The 27,500-nt window shown below is 34.0% G+C and overlaps 1 protein-coding gene across 1 annotated transcript in view; it reads left to right on the top strand.

The window, feature by feature from the left end:
* LOC135204249 (dipeptidyl peptidase 4-like) overlaps nt 1–27,500 on the top strand; it is a gene marked incomplete in the record, with an annotated part of 468,438 nt that overhangs the window by 432,684 nt on the left and 8,254 nt on the right. Inside the window, 6 exon segments of the mRNA XM_064234365.1 lie at nt 8,456–8,670; nt 15,623–15,780; nt 16,698–16,801; nt 26,285–26,408; nt 26,570–26,796; nt 27,356–27,500. The exon segment at nt 27,356–27,500 is cut by the window's right edge and continues 93 nt beyond it. Coding sequence (XP_064090435.1) covers nt 8,456–8,670; nt 15,623–15,780; nt 16,698–16,801; nt 26,285–26,408; nt 26,570–26,796; nt 27,356–27,500 — 973 coding nt within the window.

The raw sequence follows: 27,500 nt of genomic DNA, 5'->3' as shown, positions 1-27,500 counted from the left end.
AAGATGGATTGGGAATGCCTTGAAAGCGTGTGTGTGTGTTTGTGTATGTGTGTGTGTGTGTAAAACTATTTTTGGTATATAACAGTCAATTGATCTTTGGCCATATATAATAGGTGCCAGATGTATTTTTTATACGAATTTACAATTTGCGCTACAGTTAATTATAATAAATCGAAGGTGCAGTACCATGACCTAAACTCTCTCTCTCTCTCTCTCTCTCTCTCTCGTAGTAGCCATCTTGCTTGGTGAGACGTACCCGCGTGAAGTCAGATTAATCAACAGATATCACAAGTTTAACATACGACTAGAATTTGAGAAATATCTAGAAGTGTTCGTGAACTATCGGTGATAAGATTAGTGTGAAAATAGTAGGATAAAGCGTCTTCTAAGTTAGTTTATCAAGTGTAATACTATAAATCAGAACAAGATGGCAGTAAGTTCCAACTGCGGGAAGAGGTGGCGTAATTTGGCGTGTTTAGCAGATTCGCAATACGATGAGGTAGCAGGAAGGGAACTGGCATTTCTCATCTATGAAATCAGCAACAGTCCTAACCAAAAAGATACAAAAGCATTCATAGATATATTAGAAGGATATAATCCTTCAAACTGGAACAAATCTAATGAAAACATCTTGAAAATAATTGAAGAAGTTCCAAATAAAATCCAAGTGGTCAAGAGACTCGTAAAGAAAATATACATAAACCAACATATTCCGACAAAGAAAATGAATAAGGTGAATCTTGTGAATATCCTAATTGATGCATTAGGAAAAAGAATGCCAAAAGCATGCAAACTGTGTAAGGTTTGGTATAGCATAGTCAATCCACAAAACCTAATCAGAAAATGTGCTGCATGCAACATTCCGACCCATCCACAGTGTGCTGAGGTAATACAAGATTTGAGAAAAGATACAAGAATTGTTCAACATGTCTATCATGGATAGACAATGTTATTAAATCAAGATTGAATGTACAAATAGTTGAGGATGAAGAAGAAGAGGAAGAGGAAGAAGAAGAAGAAAAAGAAGAAGAGGAAAACGGAAGAGAAGTAAACAAAAATGAAATGACAGAAAAAAAATAAGGAAAACAAAGAACAAGATAAAAGTATGGATGCAGAGATACTCATTGATACTACATATGAGGCAATAAAGCAACATACCTACGAAGAAATAAATTACGATATGACAACAGAAAAGCAAATCCCGAAGAGGCTCTACCCAGATCTACACAATGACGGGAAAGAGGAAAAAATAGCAACAAGAAAGACAAAATCTGCAACCTTTTGAAAAGAGGGAATTGCAGATTTGGAGAAAGATGTTACTACAAACATCCTAAGATATGTCAAAACTATGAAATATATGGTAAATGTGCATACTTAGATGGATATGGGGATGATTGCAGAGATCTGCATCCAAAAATATGTAAAAAACCTAAAAGAAGGAAAAGGATGTAAGTTCGACAAAAAATGCAAATATAATGCACCCTGTAGGCGCCATGAATCATAATCAAATAAATAACCAACCAAGTAATAAAATCCAAAATAAGAAAGAAACAAATAAAGAGAGAAATCAAGAATATCAGGTAAAAGAGAAAAGCAAACCACCAATGAGATATGCAGAGGTGTCAGCAAAAAATTTCAAAGCATCAGCTCCGAAATTCTACTCAAGAGATAATAACTGTATTTATTATGCAAGAGGATATTGCAGAAACGGAGAAAATTGCAGATTCAGACACAAAATGAATAATTATGATGAAGGAAGATCAAATATTATGGAAAAGTTGGATTTTTTAATGTCAGAATTTCTGGAAATGAAAAAAAGAACAACATACCAAGAACAGAAAGACACTGGGAAAATCCTTATTACTACCATTATTAAATGAAGGAGAAAACACGCAAACCATCATAGTGATGAATGCGCAGGGTTTAGTTACGAGTAACTCAAAAAGAAAAATAGAGTACTTAGAAGAACTAACCCAAAATGAAAAGAAAATAGATATAATGAATATAAGTGAAACCTGGTATTCCCAAGAGACTGGGAATGATGATCAAATAAAAGGGTTCCAAACTTATAGATCAGATAGAAAAAATAGGAATCAAGGGGGAACCGCAATATATGGGAAAGACAAAAAACAAGGAAAATATATGAGAAATATAGTAACTCAGAATGTGAACTAATAGCGGTAGAATTTGAATCTGAAAAATTGATGAACATAGTAATATATAGACCTCCTAATACTAAAGAGTTTGACTTAATAATTGAAAAATTGGATGATATATGTAGAAATCACAAGGACTGGACTATTCTCCTATCTGGTGACTTCAACTTTCCTTTCGTAGAATGGAAAGAACGAATAGGAGATTGTGGTTGTACTTATACATATAAAAAGAGAGTAATGTAGTGCAGAAGATAAGAGGCAATTTGAAAAGCTATTAGATATGCTACTAGAATACAACATTCAACAAATAAATCACCTGCCAACAAGAAAGGAAAATACTTTAGACCTAGTATTTGTGAACGAGATGAATTATGTTAAAGAAATAATAGTTTATAATGCGAGTATTTCAGACCATAATGTCATAGAATTAACAGTTCATTCCAAAGCAAGTGAAAATAGAGATAAGCAAGAAATGAAAAAGTGGGAAGGATATGGAAAATACAACTTACTACAGTAAAAATATAAATGGTCAGAAATTAATGAAGAATTAAACAAAGATTGGGATAACATTTTCATGACTCGAATGAGAATAAGGGTAAATACGGAGATATTATATAAAATATTGGAGAAAATAGTGGAAAAATATATACCGAAGAAGAAAAGTAAACATCATTCATGCATACAAGAGACAGAAGGATCTTGTTCCAGAAAATCAGAAAGTGGAAAAAAGGTCTTGCAAAAGAAAAAAATGCATGGAAAGTTATAGAACTAAAAAGTAAGATAGAAAATGCAGAACAAAAGATTATACAATCAAAAGAAAATGAAAAACGGGACTTGGAAGAAAAAACCCTATTAATATCAAGCAAAACCCCAAACTATTATACTCATATGCGAAGAAGATGAATAAAAGAAGAATAGAAATAGGCCCTCTGAGAATTGAAGGGAGATTAACGAATGAAAAAAAGGAAATTTGCAACATACTGGCAGAACGATATAAGAGAGAATTCACCCCTAGAATAGATAATGAAGATAATGATATAGAAGTAAGGGAAGAAAAAATAGTGAATATTTAGCTGACATAGAAATTAATGAAGCTGATATTGTGCAGGCAATTAATGAAATTAAAAATGGAGCTGCTGCAGGGCCGGATGGAGTCCCTGCTATTTTGTTAAAGAAAGTAGTTCATTCTATCGCAAAGCCACTTGCAATATTATTAAGACAAAGTGTAGATACAGGCAAGATTTATGATGAGCACAAATTAGCATATATCACCCCTACTTTCAAAAGTGGATCAAGACTAGAGGCAAGTAATTATAGGCCGTGAGTCTAACATCACATATTATGAAAGTGTATGAAAGGGTAATGAAGAAAAATATTATGAAACATTTAATAAAAAATAATTTGTTTAATATAGCGACAACCCGGTTTCGTACCCGGAAAAAGTACACAAACCCAACTGTTAGTCCACCGTGAGAACATTCAAAAATATGAAAAGAGAGGAAAATGTTAAACAGATGTGGTTTATCTAGACTTTGCATAAGCTTTTGACAAAGTAGACCATAATATATTAGCAAAGAAAATTAGAAAACACAATATCGTAGATAAAGTAGGAAGATGGTTAAAAGAATTTTTACACAACAGAAAACAGATAGTTATTGCAAACGATGAGAAATCGGATGAAACCAAGGTAATATCCGGTGTGCCACAAGGTACGGTGCTAGCTGCAATATTGTTTGTTATTATGATTGAAGACATAGACAGTAATGTTAAGGATTCGGTAGTGAGTAGTTCGCTGATGACACAAGAATAAGTAGAGAAATTACTTGTGATGAAGATAGGAACGCTCTACAAAGAGACCTTAACAAAGTATATGATTGGGCAGAGGTAAATAGGATGGATATTTAACTCTGATAAATTTGAATCAATAAAATTATGGAGACAGAGAAGGAAAGCTATATGCATATAGGGGACCTAATAATGAGACAATCACAAATAAGGAAGCAGTTAAAGACCTTGGTGTGATGATGAATAGGAACATGTTATGCAATGATCAAATAGCAATTCTGTTGGCAAAATGTAAAGCAAAAATGGGAATGTTGTTACGGCACTTCAAAACAAGAAAAGCTGAACACATGATTATGCTTTATAAAACATATGTTCGTAGTCCACTTGAATATTGCAATATGATATGGTACCCACACTATCAAAAGGATATTGCACAAATAGAGAGTGTACAAAGGTCCTTTACAGCTAGAATAGAAGAAGTTAAGGACCTAGACTACTGGGAAAGACTACCAATCCTTAAAATTGATATAGTCTAGAAAGGAAGAAGAGAACGCGCTACATGATAATTCAGGCATGGAAACAGATAGAAGGAATAACAGAAAATATCATGGAACTAAAAATATCAGAAAGAGCAAGCAGAGGTAGATTAATAGTGCCCAAAACTATACAGGAAAATAAGGAAAGCACACAGGACATTAATCCACTACGCACACAGCATCGATAATGCAGCGTCTATTCAATGCGTTGCCAGCTCATCTGAGGAATATATCAGGAGTGAAGCGTAGATGTGTTTAAGAATAAGCTCGACAAATATCTAAACTGCATCCCAGACCATCCAAGATTGGAAGATGCAAAATATACCGGAAGATGTACTAGCAACTCTCTGGTAGGACATTAGAGGCGCCTCACACTGAGGGACCTGGGGCAACCCGAACGAACTGTAAGGTCTGTAAGGTAAGGTAAGGTCTCTCTCTCTCTCTCTCTCTCTCTCTCTCTCTCTCTCGTGCGGAAAAATACACATATGGGGTAAAAGCATATAATTTATTTAATGAAAAAATTGTTGATATATAAACTCGGAGGTAACATACCAAGACCTTAGTTTAAACACACGCACTCACACTCACACACACACACACACATACGCACACACGAGCGCGCGCGCGAACTGGTCATAAAAATAAATAACTGTGCTCTGAACCTTTCTCCTATAAAACCAGATGGGAGTCTATAAGATCGTTTAGACGCCTTGCGCGCAACCCTTTGGGTACCGTTCCCTTATAGACTATAAAACAAAAGCTGTTTCTTACTTCCCTTTCATTTCTCTCTCTCTCTCTCTCTCTCTCTCTCTCTCTCTCTCTCTCTCTCTCTCTCTCTCTCCTCGACTCGACTCGAGATGTAACTGGAGTCTTTGTTCTGGGAAGTTTGTTTTTCATAAAAGTAATATTTGCGTGTTTCACCTTATACGAGTTTTACTTAAAAAATACTTATATGCATGCATAACTATACTCTGTTTTTTTTCCATCTGTCCATCCGCCTGTGGTGTTTTTGTATGGTAACACTGCGTCCCGGGCTTTAGACAGTTACATTCAGCTTACATTCAACGATTATAACAATATCCTATTTCGAATATTAAGGGTGCAATTCGCATACAGTAAATTATTAAAACACTTTTCAGTTGCAAATGTACGCCCAGATATCCTTTTATTTACCTAAAACTTACACATAGCGTAACCATCTACAGCCCGGGACGCAGTTTTACCATACAAAAACCCCACAGGCGGATGGACAGATGAAAAAAACGAGAGTATACACAAACACACATACACACATTTAAAGATACATACATACATAATGTTTTACAGATGGTAAAAGTTTCCATAAAACCAAAATTTGTAAGCTTTCACGCCTTCGAAAACTACAAGAAAATTATTCAAATACCACTGCTACCATTTCTGGTTGTTTCCACGCCTTATTGTGACTCACTGCCTGTCAGACCAGAATTCTATAATCTGTTTGCAAGTTTGAGCAACGACTCATTTTCTCCAGGACAGTAACACATTTGTACCTAAAAGGTTTTAGCTTCCAAAATCCAGTGAGACATTTGCATGAACAGGAAATGAATAAAATCAAGGATTAATTCCCTAACTGACTTTTATGTACGTAAGTCTCAGTAAAACAGTTAACACACGAGCGCAGTTATATGCAAAATTTACATTGTTGCAAAGTTGACAAGGTTGCAGAATTTAGGAGGCTGCAAAAACGCGAACTGTTGTCTTCGAAAGCGCTCGTATATTTTGCTTTTTTCGTTCTTTTAGTTTCCCAGATGGAAATTATATTTTCATCTTTCATCCTCGTGAAACCTTAAAGAAAGAAGGATTTCCCTGCCTTGTGTTAAATGGTATTTCTTTAGAGGCTTACAAAAAGCTGGTTATAGCACTGGAAAATGATTTTATGGTCGGTTGCAAAGTATAGTTTGGTTTCGTTCTTTTAGTTTCATCCTCATGAAACCTTTAACAAACATTCGTGCCTTGTGTTAAATGATATTTATTTAGAGGCTTACAAAAAGCATCACGTCCCAGAAAATGCACAAAAAGGGTCGATTAATTTGCATGTTGATAAACTACTAGATACGTATTCATAACAATTCAACAGTTTTCCGTCTTTTGCATTTTTATCCTGCGGTATATCACACACAAATCCATCCTGAAATAATATAAAGGCTCTCTCCTTACCTTCGCCATTCGTCTCAGCACTGGCAAATTAGACTGGATTACTTTGTCATCAGCCTAGACTCCTGTCACTCAAGGGAAGTTTGTCAAGATGATTGTACCTTTCCCTGAATGTGGGTGTTACAGAGGCTTGGCTAATGGGTATTATTTGTCAGTCACCTAACAGGCTAATATATTATTATCATGGGCTGCCTAAGATTGAATGCTTCATTCCAGCTGGGACCTAAGATTTGTCACGAATATAACTTTATTATGACTCTCGATATACTTTTTTTCTTTGATTCTGTTTAATTTATCTATTTTATATTTTTCTCACAATTCCGTTCACTTTTACGAGACTGGATTGTTTTTTATATAATTAGGAACTATCCCTAGTACCTCGAGGAATGAACGCATTTGAAAATCTTCCTCCCCCGCCTCAGACTTAGGTATTCCTGGATCGATGAAGGCTAGACACGCCGACTGCGTGACAATGTTAAAAGAATTATCAGCCACGGTATTTACGTTTTAATGATAAGATTCATAAGACTTGGTTAGGCTTATTTAGTGTAGGAACTGGCTGCTTTCATTAGCTTTTAAGGTACTTCTATATTATTGTCTATATATAAAGATATATATATATATATATATATATATATATATATATATATATATATATATATATATATATGTAGATATATATATTATATATATATATATATATATATATATATATATGCACGTCGGTCCTTAGGGCTTTTATAAATGATAAAATCACCTTTCACAATTCAAATTGTCAAAAGCCGTAAATATTGAAAGTTTTTTTTTTTAATAGAATTCATCTGTTCTGTCCCTATATTGATTCTCACTAGGTATTTCATCTCTCTCTCTCTCTCTCTCTCTCTCTCTCTCTCTCTCTCTCTCTCTCTCTCATCCAATTACACAATTCACAATAATGGTTAATTTCACGGTACCTTAATACTTCAACTCAATGTGTGAAATTTGCTGACTTTGGATTCCCCTTCATTAATTAATATGAGAAGATTCATGACAGTGAAGGACTAAAATTCATATATCGTATTGGTCCTCAACAGTGGAAGGGCAAAAAAGCCCGCATTCATAAACATATGTCAAAAGTGAAGAGAATTGGTCATTATGAAAGATTATGCATTCATTTGTGTCAAAAATTTCCGTTTTTTATTGTGATAAGCTTTCCATGTTTGATGCTTGTCATTGATGTGAAAAATAATTCAGACATTAACAATTATTTTATGACATTACAAAGAAGAAAAATTACACATTGTTTCATGAAATGACTAAGAAACAAGCATTACCTGATATTTTATAGTATGGCAAATAGAAACATTACCCACTATTCTCTGTGACAAGTAAGAAACATTATATACATTATTTCATTAAATGACATATAAGAAACAAACAGTACCTGATATTTTGTAGTATGGCAAATAAGTAACATTACCCACTATTATATATGACAAATATGAAACATTATATACATATTATTTCATTAAATGACATATAAGAAACAAGCATTACCTGATATTTTATAGTATGACAAATAAGAAACATTACACATTGTCTCCCATGAAATGACAAGCAAGAATCATCACCTATTATTTTCATGATATGACAAGTAAGAAACACTCCCTGCTACTTTATAATATAGCAATTTGATGCAAACACAACTTGCCAAATCAGGCCTTAGAACAAACACACAAAAAAAATAAACAAATAAGCAAAAATAACTCTTGACATTCGAGTCCAGTAATATTCTCCTTTTCGCAGGCACCACTTCCCTCTGACCCCTACCCCGGACAGCAGGGGTCACCCCTCCCTAATACTGGCCCAGTGGACCCCCGTGGGATCGGGGATCGTCATGGTAGACGATCACTACAACATACTCTACAAGAAGACGGTCACTGAGCAGACTGTCCACCGTATTACGAATACTGGAATTCCTGGGGTCATATACAACGGCGTGCCCGACTGGGTTTACGAAGGTAAGGGTATAAAGTGAGAGAGAGAGAGAGAGAGAGAGAGAGAGAGAGAGAGAGAGAGAGAGAGATAGGTAATGGAGTTGTTTAACCATGGCCCGGTGGTGACCTGGCCTATATCCTTTGACAGATTTATGGCTAAATTTAAGCTTAAATAAAATTTTTAAAAAAACTACTGAGCTAGATGACTGCAATGCGGTATGTTTGATGATTGGAGAGTGCATGATCAACATACCAAAATGCAGCTCTTTAGCCTCAGGAGTTTTTCAAGATCTGAGGACGGACCGTAAAATGCTGTGCCCTCCACACCAAAATAGAAGATTACAAAAACAAAATCACGAACGACCAGGAGAACAAGATAAGGCCTCCAGAATCTGGCTTCCTTGCCCCCCTAAGGGAAATAGATATTTACGACGAAGATTCGAGGTAGGAACAGCTAGACATTTATAATCTCATAGAAAAAGGGGATTTCTCTTTTTTTTTTTCCCTCCCCATAACGACTTTTCCGATGGTCTGAGAAGCAAAACCGGTAAATGATTTTCATAACCGGTACCGTATATCGGGCCTGGTGAAATGTGTTTGTGTACGTGTACATCTGTATGTTTTTATATATGTGTGGGCCTCCGTCTTGGGTGGTTGAAAAAACGAATACTGTATGATAAAAAGAGAATTAATATAAGATACTGTGAGAAACATCAGTTATTCAAGGTGATTATATATATACATACATACATACATACATACATATACATACACAAATATATATATATATATATATATATATATATATAAAAAATGTGTGTGCGTATGTGTGAGGCATAACATACATATACATATACATATATATATATATATATATATATATATATATATATATAGTAGATATATATATATATATATATCTATATATATATTATATATCTAAATATATATATATATATATATATATATATAATATATATATTTTAATACACACATTCATCTCTCTCATTCTCTCTCTCTCCTCCCCTCGGTCTCTCGTCTCTATCTCTCTCTCTCTCTCTCTCGTAGTAGCCATCTTGCTTGGTGAGACGTACCCGCGTGAAGTCAGATTAATCAACAGATATCACAAGTTAACATACGACTAGAATTTGAGAAATATCTAGAAGTGTTCGTGAACTTATCGGTGATAAGATTAGTGTGAAAATAGTAGGATAAAGCGTCTTCTAAGTTAGTTTATCAAGTGTAATACTATAAATCGAACAAGATGGCAGTAAGTTCCAACTGCGGGAAGAGTTGGCGTAATTTGGCGTGTTTAGCAGATTCGCAATACGAGATGGTAGCAGGAAGGGAACTGGCATTTCTCATCTATGAAATCAGCAACAGTCCTACCAAAAAGATACAAAGCATTCATAGATATATTAGAAGGATATAATCCTTCAAACTGGAACAAATCTAATGAAAACATCTTGAAAATAATTGAAGAAGTTCCAAATAAAATCCAAGTGGTCAAGAGACTCATAAAGAAAATATACATAAACCAACATATTCCGACAAAGAAAATGAATAAGGTGAATCTTGTGAATATCCTAATTGATGCATTAGGAAAAAGATGCCAAAAGCATGCAAACTGTGTAAGGTTTGGTATAGCATAGTCAATCCACAAAACCTAATCAGAAATGTGCTGCATGCAACATTCCGACCCATCCACATGTGCTGAGGTAATACAAGATTTGAGAAAAGATACAAGAATTTTTTGTTCAACATGTCTATCATGGATAGACAATGTTTATTAAATCAAGATTGAATGTACAATAGTTGAGGATGAAGAAGAAGAGGAAGAGGAAGAAGAGAAGAAAAAGAACAAGAGGAAAACGGAAGAGAAGTAAAGAAAATGAAATGACAGAAAAAAATAAGGAAAACAAAGAACAAGATAAAAGTATGGATGCAGAGATACTCATTGATACTACATATGAGGCAATAAAGCAGCATACCTACGAAGAAATAAATTACGATATGACAACAGAAAAGCAAATCCCGAAGAGGCCTCTACCCAGATCTATACAATGACGGGAAAGAGGAAAAAATAGACAAGAAAGACAATCTGCAACCTTTTGAAAAGAGGGAATTGCAGATTTGGAGAAAGATGTTACTACAAACATCCTAAGATATGTCAAACTATGAATATATGGTAAATGTGCATACTTAGATGGATATGGGGATATTGCAGAGATCTGCATCCAAAATATGTAAAACCTAAAAGAAGGAAAAGGATGTAAGTTCGACAAAAAATGCAAATATATGCACCCTGTAGCCATGAATCATAATCAATAAATAACCAACCAAGTAATAAAATCCAAAATAAGAAAGAAACAAATAAAGAGAGAAATCAGAATATCAGGTAAAAGAGAAAAGCAAACCACCAATGAGATATGCAGAGGTGTCAGCAAAACAATTTCAAAGCATCAGCTCCGAAATTCTACTCAAGAGATAATAACTGTATTTATTATGCAAGAGGATATTGCAGAAACGGAGAAAATTGCAGATTCAGACACAAAATGAATAATTATGATGAAGGAAGATCAAATATTATGGAAAAGTTGGATTTTTTTAATGTCGAAATTTCTGGAATGAAAAAAAGAACAACATACCAGAACAGGAAAGAGACATGGGTAAAATCCTTATTACTACCAGTATTAAATGAAGAGAAAACACGCAACCATCATAGTGATGATGCGCAGGGTTTAGTTACGAGTAACTCAAAAAGAAAAATAGAGTACTTAGGAAGAACTAACCCAAAATGAAAGAAAATAGATATTAATGAATATAAGTGAAACTGGTATTCCCAAGAGACTGGAATGATGATCAAATAAAAGGGTTCCAAACTTATAGATCAGATAGAAAAAATAGGAATCAAGGGGGAAACCGCAATATATGGGAAGACAAAAACAAGGAAAAATATATGAGAAATATAGTAACTCAGAATGTGAACTAATAGCGGTGAGAATTTGAATCTGAAAAATTGATGAACATAGTAAATATATAGACCTCCTAATACTAAAGAGTTTGACTTAATAATTGAAAAATTGGATGATATATGTGAAATCACAAGGACTGGACTATTCTCCTATCTGGTGACTTCAACTTTCCTTTCGTAGAATGGAAAGAACGAATAAGGAGGATTGGTTGTACTTATACTAATAAAAAAGAGAGTAATAGTAGTGCAGAAGATAAGAGGCAATTTGAAAAGCTATTAGATATGCTACTAGAATACAACATTCAACAAATAATCACCTGCCAACAAGAAAGGAAAATACTTTAGACCTAGTATTTGTGAACGAGATGAATTATGTTAAGAAATAATAGTTTATAATGCGAGTATTTCAGACCCATAATGTCATAGAAGTTAACATTCATTCCAAAGCAAGTGAAAATAGAGATAAGCAAGAAATGAAAGGTGGGAAGGATATGAAAATACAACTTCTACAGTAAAAATATAAAATGGTCAGAAATTAATGAAGAATTAAACAAAGATTGGGATAACATTTTCGTAAGTGATGACATAAGGGTAAATACGGAGATATTATATAAAATATTGGAGAAAATAGTGGAAAAATATATACCGAAGAAGAAAAGTAAACATCATTCATGCATACCAAGAGACAGAAGGATCTTGTTCCAGAAAATCAGAAAGTGGAAAAAAGGTCTTGCAAAAGAAAAAAATGCATGGAAAGTTATAGAACTAAAAGTAAGTATAGAAAATGCAGAACAAAAAATTATACAATCAAAGAAAATGAAAAACGGGACTTGGAATGAACCCTACCCCTTAATAAATCAAGCAAAACCCCAAACTATTATACTCATATGCGAAAAGATGAATAAAAGTAAGAATAGAAATAGGCCACCCTCTGAGAATTAAGAGATTAACGAATGAAAAAAAGGAAATTTGCAACATACTGCAGAACGATATACGAGAGAATTCACCCCCTAGAATAGATAATGAAGATAATGATATGAGTTAGGGAGTAAGGATTGAAAATAGTGAATATTTAGCTGACATAGATATTAATGAAGCTGATATTGGTGCAGGCTATTAATGAAATTAAAATGGAGCTGCTGCAGGGCCTGATGGAATCCTGCTATTTTTGTTAAAGAAAGTAGTTCATTTCTATCGCAAAGCCACTTGCAATATTATTAAGACAAAGTGTAGATACAGGCAAGATTTATGATGAGCACAATTAGCATATATTACCCCTACTTTCAAAAGTGGATCAAGACTAGAGGCAAGTAATTATAGGCCTGTGAGTCTAACATCACATATGATAAAGTGTATGAAAGGGTAATGAAGAAAAATATTATGAAACATTTAATAAAAAATAATTTGTTTAATAAAGGACAACATGGTTTCGTACCCGGAAAAAGTACACAAACCCAACTGTTAGTCACCGTGAGAAACATATTCAAAAATATGAAAAGCGGAATGAAACGATGTTTATTTGGTTTAGACTTGCAAAAGCTTTTGATAAAGTAGACCATAATATATTAGCGAAGAAATTAGAAAAACACAATATCGTGGATAAGTAGGAAGATGGTTAAAAGAATTTTTACACAACAGAAAACAGATAGTTTATTGCAAACGACGAGAAATCGGATGAAGCCAAGGTAATATCCGGTGTGCCGCAAGGTACGGTGTTAGCTGCAATACTGTTGTTATTATGATTGAAGACATAGACAATAATGTTAAGGATTCGGTAGTGAGTAGTTTCGCAGATGACACAAGAATAAGTAGAGAAATTACTTGTGATGAAGATAGGAACGCTCTACAAAGAGACCTTAACAAAGTATATGATTGGGCAGAGGTAAATAGGATGGTATTTAACTCTGATAAATTTGAATCAATAAATTATGGAGACAGAGAAAGAAGCTATATGCATATAAGGACCTAATAATGAGACCATCACAAATAAGGAAGCAGTTAAAGACCTTGGTGTGATGATTGAATAGGAACATGTTATGCAATGATCCAAATAGCAACTCTGTTGGCAAAATGTAAAGCAAAAATGGGAATGTTGTTACGGCACTTCAAAACAAGAAAAGCTGAACACATGATTATGCTTTATAAAAAACATATGTTCGTAGTCCCACTTGAATATTGCAATATGATATGGTACCCCACTATCAAAGGATATTGCACAAATAGAGTGTCAAAGGTCCTTTACAGCTAGAATAGAAGAAGTTAAGGACCTAGACTACTGGGAAAGACTACAATTCTTAAATTATATAGTCTAGAAAGAGAAGAGAACGCTACATGATAATTCAGGGCATGGAAACAGATAGAAGGAATAGCAGAAAATATCATGGAACTAAAAATATCAGAAAGAGCAAGCAGAGGTAGATTAATAGTGCCCAAAACTATACCAGGAAAAATAAGGAAAGCACACAGGACAGTTAATCCACTACGCACCAGCATCGATAATGCAGCGTCTATTCAATGCGTTTGCCAGCTCATCTGAGGAATATATCAGGAGTGAGCGTAGATATGTTTTTTTTAAGAATAAGCTCGACAAATATCTCAAACTGCATCCCAGCCCACCATCCAAGATTGGAAGATGCAAAATATACCGGAAGATGTACTAGCAACTCTCTGTAGACATTAGAGGTGCCTCACACTGAGGGACCTGGGGCAACCCGAACAAGATGTAAGGTCTGTAAGGTCTGTAAGGTCTCTACACAACACCAGAACCTATATGCCACCACCAAAACCTTTCTGCCCCTGTGAAATCCATACCGCTCGCGTCCTGTTAAAACCCAAGGAGACACTTAAAACCTCCGTTACCATGACAACCAGAATCATCAAAAACCCCCTCCCCCCTCCCCAAAATTGTCACTGGTGCTTGGCATTAAGTCCAGGCTCGCAGAAAGGTCGCCTGAGCGAAGGTGTGATGAATTATGCACACCGCTGATCGAATGTCCGGTCTCTCTTTCACGAATACTACTACTACTTGTGTGTCGAGGTTCGTAGCCAATGGGAGGATTGCTAGCCCCCTCAAATCTCTCTCTCTCGCTCTCTCTCTCTCTCTCTCTCTCTCTCTCTCTCTCTCTCTGACAAGCACAAGCACATACATATATGCTCATTAAACTATGTTCTGTATTTTTTCAGTTCTCCCTCTCACACACAAACACACTATTGTTTCTCTCTCTAATCACTCACACATACTCATTTATACCCAGAAATTTATTTGTGCAATCTCTCTCTCTCTCTCTCTCTCTCTCTCTCTCTCTCTCTCTCTCTCTTTCTTATTGCTGGGTTTTGCAGTTTTCGTCAATGGCAAATAGTCGCGCGACGCCAGAGTATTATTAAGCGAATCTGTCAATCAGTCATGCAAAAGCGTCGTGAAGGTTTACTCTAATTATGACACTGGATCAATTGTTATGGTAAACAGAAGCTCTGATAGATTTAAAGCTTATAATAGGCATATATTTCATACCTTTGCATTGTCTACTAAAGCATTCTTTTTATGTTCATCGTATTTTCTTTTATATATATATATATATATATATATATATATATATATATATATATTCTATATTAAGCAACTGTTATTATAAGTTATTATAAATGTTATTACAACTATTATAACTTTTATTACATCATTACTATTAGCAGCACGAGTCTTCAAATGGAGAACAAATCCACAGTTATTTAAATGAACATATATTTAAATTTAAAACTCTTAAGGAGAGCTTTCGGGAATCTGTTCGGTTCCCCTTATCAGTCTGATTGATAAGGGAAAACGAACAGATTCCGAAAGCTATCCTTAAAGTTTTAAATTTAAATATATGTACATTTACATAACTGGATTTGCTTCTCCATTACTATTAGTATCAGTCATTGTTAGCCTTATTCTTTATTATTAGTAGTACAAGTTTTGACAACTTTCATTATCAGTTATTCTGTTTCTCTCTCGCCCCAAAACAGAAGAAATTCTGAACAGCAACAGCGCCGTGTGGTTCTCCCCAGATGGGGGTATGTTGGCATATGCCACCATTAATGATACCCTAGTCGATGACGTGCCCATACCCGAATACGGTCCTGACAACCAGTATTCAGTTACAAGATCTCTCAAATACCCTAAGGTGAGTTATTATTATTATTATTATTATTATTATTATTAGTTATTATTATTATTATTATTATTATTATTATTATTATTATTATTATTGTTGTTGTTGTTGTTGTTGTTGTTGTTGTTGTTGTTGTTGTTGTTGTTGTTGTTGTTGTTGTTATTATTATTATTATTATTATTATTACTATTATTATTATTATTATTATTAGTTTAATGATGTCTTTTTTAATCGAATTATATTCAAATTTCACAGTGTGATTCGAGTTTGTTTTTCTTAATATTTATTAATCCATGCCAATATTTTAACTGTTCATTTCAAGTGATAACGGCTTTATTATTATTATTATTATTATTATTATTAGTAGTAGTAGTAGTAGTAGTAGTAGTAGTAGTAGTAGTAGTTTAATGATGTCTTTTTAACAGAATTATATTCAAATTTCACAGTGTGGTTCGAGTTTTTCTTAATATTTATTAATCCATGCCAATATTTTAACTGTTCATTTCAAGTGATAACGGCTTTATTATTATTATTATTATTATTAGTAGTAGTAGTAGTAGTAGTAGTAGTAGTAGTAGTAGTAGTAGTAGTAGTAGTGGTGGTGGTAGTAGTTTAATGATGTCTTTTTTAACAGAATTATATTCAAATTTCACAGTTTGATTCGAGTTTGTTTTTCTTAATATTTATTAATCCATGCCAATATTTTAACGGTTCATTTCAAGTGATAACGGCTTTATTATTATGATTATTATTATTATTGTTATTATTATTATTATTATTATATCATCATATTTCCACTGAATTGAATTCAAATTTCGGTGTGTGATTTAGAGTTTATATTATTTAATGTTCATCAATGGAGACCAAAATTTTAATTGCTAATTAACACTAACTCTCTCTCTCTCTCTCTCTTCTTCTTCCCCTTGCAGCCTGGGCAAAAAAACCCACAAGCAACCTTGTGGGTTATTGACCTCACTGACCTGAGGTCACTCAGGGCACGTGACCTGAAGCCGCCGAACGTGGTCAAAGACCAGTTAGTGCACTCCGCAGTGTGGTTTGTGTGGGAGGATTAACGACGTTTTAATCGTTTGTTGTCTCACTTTAAGCGTAGTTCTTTGGCCTTGGTGGCACCAACACTTGAAGCACAAACAAAAAAAAAAAAAGAAAAAGATGATAATAATGATACAATAATAGTCATTGATTATTTGGATATAGAAGTCTTTTTTTGCATATGGCACCGTCAAGACGGGAAAAAGTCTACGGGTTCGTTCTGCCATATTTCACTATGGGCGTCCATCTGGCCCCGTATCGATAACGTAAAGTAAACTTATTGAGGAATTCCCCTTATTCTGCAGATCATATCCTCTAATTCATTCTCCTCTGTGATATATTGATGTCCAAATTCATTGAAATTCTAATGATTCTGTTTATACTTTGCCACAATCACGATTTCCAACGTCATAACGTAGAGATGAAGGAGCAGGTAAAAAGAGATCTATAAGACATAAAGGAAGACAAATTATCAAAACGGTTAAGGATGTTGTTTTTCCTTCTTTGCAGTAAATGTCCACTCTCGTATTTTAATCTATTCACTCACTCTATATATATTTTTTTTCCTATTAGTAAGTGGCATCACCCCTCACCGATATCTAATCGTTTTTAGTAACGTGAATGGCAGTAGAGACGAGCCTATAACTATAACAGTAGATACCAGATTTATGTCATAGCTTTTGATGTGACGCCCCTGTACCATAGTTCCCCCTGTCATCTCAGAGAGAAGATGCATAGTTCCGTTTTCTGTCACAAGCCAACAAAGAGAATATATTTTTTTTTTTTTTATTCTTGTGATATTGTTGGAGTAGTAAAAAAGTATCTTGATATTTCCCCCCACCAAGATGTTTGCTAGGAATTCTTGGAATTCTTGGAACGAGCGGAATTGTTCTGATTCCTGTTCGCATATAAATAATGCATGATGTTACTGGCTGGTGTTTTTTTATAATATCGCGAGATGAAGACGGAGTTTTAGAATCTTCACCAATGTAAAAGTTGAAAATAGTTATTCCTGGTTCAGCTATTCTTTTCAAATTGACACTTTTAAATTAAAAATATGTTAGTCAAGTATTACATTATTAATCATTGCCAGCAAGATATTTATTAAAAACGTCAGCCAATGTCATGCACTTTCATCCCATCTTGAAGCCAAAATTCAAACTACGTTGGCTCCCCCTCTTAATAGTTGATATTGTGATATTGGAATATCTTCTTCCTCCCCAAGTATTTGCGACAGAACCTTGGGCTCGATTGACGTTTTTGAAAACCACCAAAAAAAACAAGTCATTTTTGAAAGGTTCTTATACAAATCATTTGTCAAGTAGGAAGAATGTGTTTTGCCTAGAGAGAAAAAATATCTATAACTTTAGATCACTCACTATTCCACAAGACAGCAACAACGATGATAGTCGTAGCTTTAGAACAGTAGTTCGTTTTTTTCTGTCTCTTAAAACGTACGAGACTCGAAATAGTTTGTGTTTTTTATTTCTGAATGTTCCCGACTGGAATGGTGGTTTTTGTACGTGGTGCTGAGACAGTTGGTGACACTAATAATGACTAATGATTTCATTATTTTGATTTGAGATTTGGTTTCCTGGTCTGTAAATCCATGCTGAGAAATAGCCCATAGTTTTAAAAATCCATTGTTTATCTTTTCGTTAGGTTATTTCTTTTTTTTTTTTTTTTTTTTTGCATTCACACTTTATCATAGATGATAGAGAGAAATGTTTTTTGGCCCCCTCCAAGTGAAAGAAGTTATTCAATTCCCTCCCCTCCTTTAAAGTGAACTATACTTCTTTTGCATAGAGTTTTTTGATATTATGACAGTGGAATGCTCCGTGACATAGGCTCTTCTTCGTCTCAGTTCTTTTTCCTTGAATTTGTTTGTATTCTTTTTTTTTTACTTGTTGATGCTACAACAAATCTTTAATAGGCGTGTTACATGATTTCATATTGATTCAATTGGGGTTTTCAACAAAAGTCCCAAGAGATATTTAAATGGCTGTAATAGTTTTTCTTATGATACAATTTTATTTGAATAAATGACCATTGATTTTTTTCTAGAATCAATAAGTAATTATTTTTTATCGTCGTCTTAATTCCGAGAACCAATAAGCATTTACTTTTTATTTTTTTACCTTTTACTATTGAGGTTTTAGGGCAGTTGATTATTTTTTATCATCTTAATTCCGAGAACCAATAAGCAGTTATTGATTTTATATTTGTTATTCTTAGCTGCTGAGTTTTTTAAAAGTCTTAAATTTTTCTCAGGTGATTGTTGTATACATAGCTAAACTTTTCATTGTGTTTATTTTAGGGTTTTGAAATGCATTGATTTTGTCCATGCCGAGGAAAATAATTATGAGAGATTCTACGTAGGAATAACCACGCCCTTTTGGCTGAATAAAAACTATATGGAAGAGGCAGAGTTAATAAAAAAAAGTTTGAAAAAATTATCTTTTTACCCCTATCTCTTTGAGAGGCGCAGAAAACTATCTTTGCATTAGACACAAGAGAAGTTCCGTAGTCGATGTGGTGGTTTTTTTCATAACGTGTAGTAAATGTTTTTTTTTATGGATGTCATAAGTGTCTCCCCTAAATGTTAATTAATTTATTATTTTATTATTATTATTATTATTATTATTATTATTATTATTATTATTATTATTATTATTATTATTATTGGGAATAATAAATAAGAACCCTTTTTTTTACTTTAATCTTGATACATTTGTAAAGATGTATAATCTTTATTATTATTATTATTATTATTATTATTATTATTATTATTATTATTATTATTATTATTATTATTATTATTATATTTGGAATCTACAGTATGGTGTGCTTTGTTTATCATTTTAATATTTCAGTTATCTTTCCTTATTTCTTAATTATCCTTATCAATTATTATAAATTTATTAACATACATTTTCACAAATTATTTTAATAACTTTACCATACTACATGTCACGGCAGTATTCCATTTAGTAGATGAAGTATAGCAAGTGTGTTTATAGTTTCCCTATATATGAATGTATATATGTATGGGGAAATCACTCTTAGATACGATAGAATCTATAGAATTCCTTCTAGAATATATAGAACTTACGAATAAGTGTCCCTGTACCCATACTCACCCCCCGCCCCCAACCACAATTCTCCCGTCCCTCCCCCCGACCGATCGCCCTGTTTAGTACCTTCCTCCTGAGAATCGGCTCTTTCTGTTGTCAATGTAAAAGTGTTTGTCAATTTTTTTTTCCCCAAGTCTGTGTATTTTCGCTAAAAGCTATCGGCATTGCTCCTTTTTTTATATTTATAGTTTTTTTAATTTTTGTACATGTTATCTTTGTATATACATGTTATTTTGTAACTTATCCCAAGCTTCTGATACATATTTTTTTCTTAAGAGTCATGATATCAACCCCCTTCAAGTCAGTGTTTGTTGCTAAGGGCTGCCTGTATTTTTTTATATATATATTCATATATATATGCCTCTGATACGTGCTAGGATATGCAAGGCTTGCCCTGGATTTTGACCCCTTTGATTTTTTTAACCCTTTGATCATGCCCTTTGATTTTTTTTTTTTTTTTTTTTTTTTTTTTTTTTTTTTTTTTGTTTTTTTTTTTTTTTTTTTTTTTTTTTTTTTTTTTTTTTTGTTCCGTCCGTCCAATCAACCCTTACTTTACCAGACTTTACCTCATCAATTCCCCAAAACCTGCTAGATTGTTCAGATTTCAGTGGAAAAAAAAATTATAGGAGCTTGTTGTTCGTCCGATGCTTTAAGCGCTGGTTTTTTTAATGTTTCTTTTTTATATATTTCTTTTGTGTCTCATTTTTTTTTTTGGTCGTAGTTTCTCTGTCTCTACCCACCTCTCTCTCTCTTCTCTCCTTGGATGTCAGGTCTGTTAGCCAACGTTTCCAACCCTACTTTACCACTCTCAAGGCATACGAAGGGCATCCTCTTCTACAGATCTCCCCGTCCGTTAAGTGTTATGTAGCCGTACCTTTTTGTATAGAGCCCTCTCTCTCTCTCTCTCTCTCTCTCTCTCTCTCTCTCTCTCTCTCTCTCTCTCTCTCTCTCTCTTCCCAAACTTAAGTTTTCACTAGAACTACAATCATTTTTACAATATTTCGTATTCAGTTTTAAGGCTCTCTCTCTCTCTCTCTCTCTCTCTCTCTCTCTCTCTCTCTCTCTCTCTCTCTCTCTCTCTCTCTCCATACCATTATACTTCCAAACTTTTAAGATAATTTTTTTTAATATTTCGTATTGAGTTTTAAGATTCTCTCTTCTCTCTCTCTCTCTCTCTCTCCATAACCTCTTTTCCACTGTTAAAATTACAATCATTTTTAAATTTTTTTACAATATTTCGTATTTGGTTTCAGTATTCTCTCTCTCTCTCTCTCTCTCTCTCTCTCTCTCTCTCTCTCTCTCTCTCTCTCTCTCTCTCTCTCTCTCTCTCTCTCTCTCTCTCTCTCTCTCTCCCCTGCTTCTTTTTATACCCTACGTTTAATTTCTGTCCTTGGAATGCATATTTTTAATTAAATATTCTATACGATTACGGTTTTGGATCGTTCAAATGAATATGTCTCTGATCTTTGGTTGAACGGAACGTTTGAATTAGGCCTGAATAATTTTTTATGATGGTCCATTATTTTTAATTACTGTCTTAATAAATGTTGGATATAAACATTGCAAAACTATGCACTGTCGTATGGTCATATTTACCGTTTCAAAACGTTGTAATAGACGAACGTAACTTCTCTGTCTCACTGAAAGCTGAGGAAGGTTGATCTTATTGACCGACCATCGTAGGATTCAATCCTACCTGGGGAAGGGAACTCTGTTCGTTGCCTCCCAGATTTCAAGTCTTGTAGTGGAAATCTGACCCGAATATGTTAGGATATTGGGAGGTTATCGAATCATTTCATCTCTTTTATAAGATAGGAAGCGTGTTGTTAATTATATTCCTTAAAAGTTTAATGGACTTGTAACCAAAGATCACAGTCTATATTCGCTTCAATTCTTTGTCTGATTCATTAAGGAATAAGGAATGACAATGTTGCTTTTTTATATTTATACGTCTCAAGATACTTTCTACCCCATTTTTTTTAAATATTTCTGATCAAACTTCTGTCTTGTTATATGTTTAAGGATTATTTATAGATTTATTGACTCCATAAATTCCTGTTGACAGTACCTCTATAAAAATATAAATAAATAAACTATTTCAGATTGATATTTATTGGAAAATTTTTACGCCAAATTTGCTGGGATCGCAAAGAATTCATTTCCAGTCGTGTCCTTTACTTATCTGTCTCTGTGTTTGTTTCCCTGTTTGTTGTTTGTTCAGTGGTTTTCTTTTATGTGTTCCTCTATGTATTTACTTGTTAGGCATTCTGCAATAAATCACTGTATTTACTCTCCATATATTTTATTCTATATATTTTTCTCTGTAACCTTCCCTCTTTTCATAGGCGGTTCTGTCGCCTTCTTGTCTCACTCTGGTTTGGGCAGGAAACGCTCATTAGGCTGCCTACCCCGTTTGCCTTTACATAAACGCATTTTTCCCTCTTACTGACTTTTTCCAGGATATTCAGCCATCTGTCTGTGTCTGTCTGTCTGTCTTATCTCTACTTTACAGTCTGCCTATTATACTTCTGTCGATCTATCGATTCTGTTTATAAAAAGATCACTGATACTCCCATTTCTTTTACTGTACAAATTTCAATTATATATATATATATATTATATATATATATATATATATATATATAAAATTTGTCTTCCTTTCTTTCTTTCTCTGCGTTGCCCAGTGGATTTTTTTTTTTATTTTAGAAACCAGCAATTATGTGATGTCCTTAGGAATGACATTAGGGCAGAGTACGCTTAGGTTCTACGCATATAAATACATATATATATATATATATATATATATATATATATATATATATATATATGTGTATATATATAAAACACCTGGTTAAAATTGCTGTTTACCTCATTGAACTGCAATGTTCTCTTTCGTATCAAGGCAAGAATCTTACGAAATAAAAGTACCTAACTACCTCATAATGTATTTTTTGTATACTTGTCATTCATTAAAATGTGAAAATGATCTATTTTAAACTCGAAAGCTGTAATTACTTCTTCCATGACGTTCCTAATTCCAAAAAATTACCTAAGCGAACTTTGCAGACAGTTTTCTTGTACAGTATGCCTATATCTCAGCCATTTTGCTAGAACTCCCATGTTTAGGTTGCAAAGAGCTGATCAGAAAGACGTAGCTCCTTCAACCACTCTCTCAAATACCTTTCGTAATACTTTTACCTCATTTCCTCACCCCCCCATCTCAGAAATGCTGTATCCTTGGGCACCCTCATTTGCAATATGATCTCTTGTATCTTGTTTTGTTTTTTTTACATCATTATTTGTCTCTGTCTTTCGATTGTCTTTCTGATGATGTGTTCAATTGAGACCCCAGGGATATGTCATTTCGACCAATCTTTACCTCTTGTGTCTGCAGGAGTGAATTTTTTGATGACTCTGACATTCATACCTCCTCCAGTCTTGTTGTGTTTGTCTAATCTGGTTTTTACAAGTGGTGACATGTACATATACACGGGCGTGTGTATGCGATGATATACGCTTCTTCGTTTGGTGAATCTGTCAAGTTACTTACGAGTGTACTTTTCCGATGTTTTTCAATCCAGTGTTTCTTGTGATGTATTAATTTTATTTAGTCTTTGTCTTATTCTGGCGTATTTCTCATTTTATTTTCGTAATTTGTAATGGGAAGTATACTAAAAATTATGCAGGTAGATACAAAAATGCTAAATTACCCGAATCATTGAATTTGTCATCGGTGCTAATGTCTAAGGTTATGTTCATGGTTTCCAATTTGTCATCGCTAGGGACTGCGTTCAAATAGTCTTGGATAGGATCTCTTGTCAATAATTCCCACTTTGCATTATAATATACGTTCATATTACCCCCTACGTTACTAATACGACCTATGATGGTGAGGAAATCCGTAGTGGTGTAAATATTGAAAAAGAGACTCGAGCAGCATCTCGAAAGATCTCGTTTATATATATAATATTAGTATATATATATATATATATATATATATCTATATATATATTTATATATAGATAAGTATATAATATATTATATATATATATCTATTATATATTATATATATATATATATATATATCTATATATATATATATCTATATATATATATTATTATATAATAATAATTTATAGATATATTTCCTATGTTATGTATTTACATTTACACCGATGCCAATTTTTTCACCACCCAATTTAGTGATTCGTGCTGTTATAAGTTTTATCTATTTTTGATAAGACCTAGTAGGTCAATATCTCGCTCAGTCTCTGCAGTACTTCTGCAATTCAAGCTAATTTCCGATACCATGTTGATGGGTGCACCACTCTACAGCCTGTATACTGGATAGCTACCTTTTAATATTCCAAACAAAAAAGAAAAAAGCTAGTGGCTTTTTCTTTCAGTTCTCGCCTTCGTCACTAACTCATCAGTGAAAGAAAAAAAATATCTGATCACATTTAGAAAATACGAGCAAAGTATTTCTGAACGTTTTCAGATTTTTTAAATTTTATTTTCACTGATGAGACATTTTTTTTTTTCAATTTCTCTGCTGTTCACACCAACGCTACGCTTTGGAGTAAAAGAGATCAGTATATAGTATTTTAAAAGGGAAAAAAAAGCAATGGACTCCATCACTCTTTAGTTACATGTACTATAAACTAAATTCATTATAAACGCAAATCACACTTTTCACAACCGCTTGATTTCTAAAAGCCTAAAACACACTGTTGCCAGTTTCCTCCTTGAATTTCTCTCAGTGCCTCATTGGCGATCTGCACAAGAACACGCACTCCTGGATTCACTAAGGTAAAAGAAATACACCAAGAGGGTATTTTCAGTGTTATTCAGTAATAATATACTTGACGTCCCCCACAAACCATTTTCCTCTGTGCATGCTTGCATGATGAGATTCCCCCTCCCCCTCCCTCCTCCCTCCCCACATCCTTCCACGAATTGGTTTGATGTCAGTTCCTTTCTTTCAAAGAAAGTACCCTCGTGTTTCTGTGTTTTAAAAAGATGTCGTTAAAGATCTTTAAATGGAAAATATTGTGCTGCTGCTGACTTCTCATGCAAGGATTCGTGTTTGGTAGCCTATCATAATGTAGCAGGGTTCTTTAGGTTATAGGGTTCAATATTATATATGTATATATGTGTATATATATATGTATATATATCGTATTTGTGTATACATATATAAAGCAGATGTATTTAAGAGTAAACATTGTACTATATGTCTCTCTAAACACTATCACATTTGTACTATACATTGCAGTAATGTATACCTTCATTTCATAGATTATGATGGGTGTTTTGTTATGTTTGACGTATATTCTAGTGGCTACATTAATCATCATTAAATTACCATAAAATATATTAGTTATGGCAGATAGCTTTAAATGTACAAAGTTACTTTTCAAAATATTTTATTACAATGAAAGCTTTTTTTTTTTTTTTTGCTATTTAGATGAAAAGTATAATCAAAGATAGTAGTTGTCATTGCTGAGTAGGCTTTGGTAATCACATTTGCAATTTACAAAAAGTACAATTAGAGTAAGAATTACAATCTACAAAATAAGTATAAAATTATTGTAATAATCACAATGTACTAAAAAAGTAAAATTAGTGTAAGAATTGTAATTTTCAAAAATGAATTACTTAAAGCACTACAATTTTCAAAAGAATAAAATTGAAAAAATTACAATTTACAAAAAAAGATAAAATTACTGTGAGAATTACAATTTACAAAAGAAAATAGTTTACAAAAAAAGTAAAATTAGCGTCAGACTTATACCAGAAGTAGAAAAAGGCAGGATAGTATTGGATTAGGTTTATCGAAACTCTAGCAAATCACCGAGTACTAGTAGTACATTCACATCACCCGTGCATCTAATGTCTAGGCCCGTCCCTTACGACGCTCCTGATTGGCTGTTGATAAGCCAATTGCAGGGGTGGAAACTCTCAGTCTCTCGAGAGAGTTCACATAGGCAGGATGTATGTTCCATCTCCCCTGAGCGGTACGTCTTTCAGGAGAGGTGGAACATACATGGTGCCTATGTGAACTCTAGAAAGAGAGACTGAGAGGTACCAGCCCTGTCATTTGCCTATCAACAGCCAATCAGAAGCGTCGTAAGGGACTGGCCTAGACGTCAAATGCACGGGTGATGTGAATCTACTATGGTAGTAGTATCCTTAGATGAAGAAGACAAACTAATAGTCCGAATCCTTGCACGAGCGAACGATATATATATATACTATATACTGTATCCGAAGCCAGCGCCATCAACTCTCGTCAATTTCCAGTGGAAGTTGATTTTATCGGTTCTCAACAGGGACCACTACTTCACCGCCGTCACGTGGATCGACATCACCACTCTCAGTGTCATTTGGATGAACAGAGCCCAGAATATCTCGGTCATTACGTCCTGTTCGAAGCCCATGTACTTTTGCGAGAACGTAAGTATGATGAATATATATACATAAATACATAGAGTCTTTCTTGAAGTTGCCCTTAATTTGAACTATTTTTTTGCAATTATTCTTCGTTGAACAACGCTGACCTTCCTTCTCTCTCTCTCTCTCTCTCTCTCTCTCTCTCTCTCTCTCTCTCTCCACAGACCCACACGGAGTACTCCAGCCACGGGTGGGTCGATCTGTACGACGCCCCAATTTTCTCCGCCGACGGGCAGAGTTACCTGGTCCGCCTACCTGTTCGAGACGGCGAGGAAGGGGAGTTCAAGCATGTCAACCTCTACAGCGTCAGGATGCACATGGTCGTACCCATCACCCACGGGCCGTTCGAGGTCACCAAGATCTTGGGCTGGGACCAAAACAGCAATTACATGTGAGAAGGACTTGTGGTTTTTGTTATATATATATGTATATATATATAATTATATATTATACTATATAATATATATATATATATATACAATGTTTATTTATTTCTAAATTCTACTGGACATAAAATTGTTACATTTTATTTTATATTTCTTGCTGATGTGAAGTAAATTTCATTCAATATTTTCACGCTTGTTATAATATGTATGCCAGCTCCTACTGTACACGGCAACCATTAATTATTCACTATACAATTCATTCAAAATACTACATGATAATCGTTATTCATTCTTTCATTATTTATCCCAGCTATTGTTACTGTATGGCAACCACAAACTCGCTTTTTATTCTAAGTATTTCATTGCAATTACTATTCGTCTGTCACGTATTCCAGCTACTACATGGCAACTGTCTCCTAAATATCACATGACATTTATTATGCAATTATTGCAATTACCCTTCATCCTTCAAGTGCCTCAGCTACTACGTGGCAACTACATTCTAAATACAACCATGCTCAAAGCTCTACATTGCAATAATCGTTCACACTTTTCATATTCCAGTTACTACATGGCAACCATGGAAGACAAGCCCGGAGAGCGCCATCTGTACCGCGTCCCAGACGTGACCTCTCCTATGCTGAGGATTCCAGAGTGCCTCTCCTGCCTGGAAGCGGACAACACGACGGACACCTGCCTCTACAACAAC

Source organism: Macrobrachium nipponense, chromosome 44 (assembly GCF_015104395.2).
Source record: "Macrobrachium nipponense isolate FS-2020 chromosome 44, ASM1510439v2, whole genome shotgun sequence".
Taxonomy (NCBI): domain Eukaryota; kingdom Metazoa; phylum Arthropoda; class Malacostraca; order Decapoda; family Palaemonidae; genus Macrobrachium; species Macrobrachium nipponense.
Note: the sequence above shows the minus strand (reverse complement) of the source record. Positions and strands in the feature narration are given on the sequence as shown.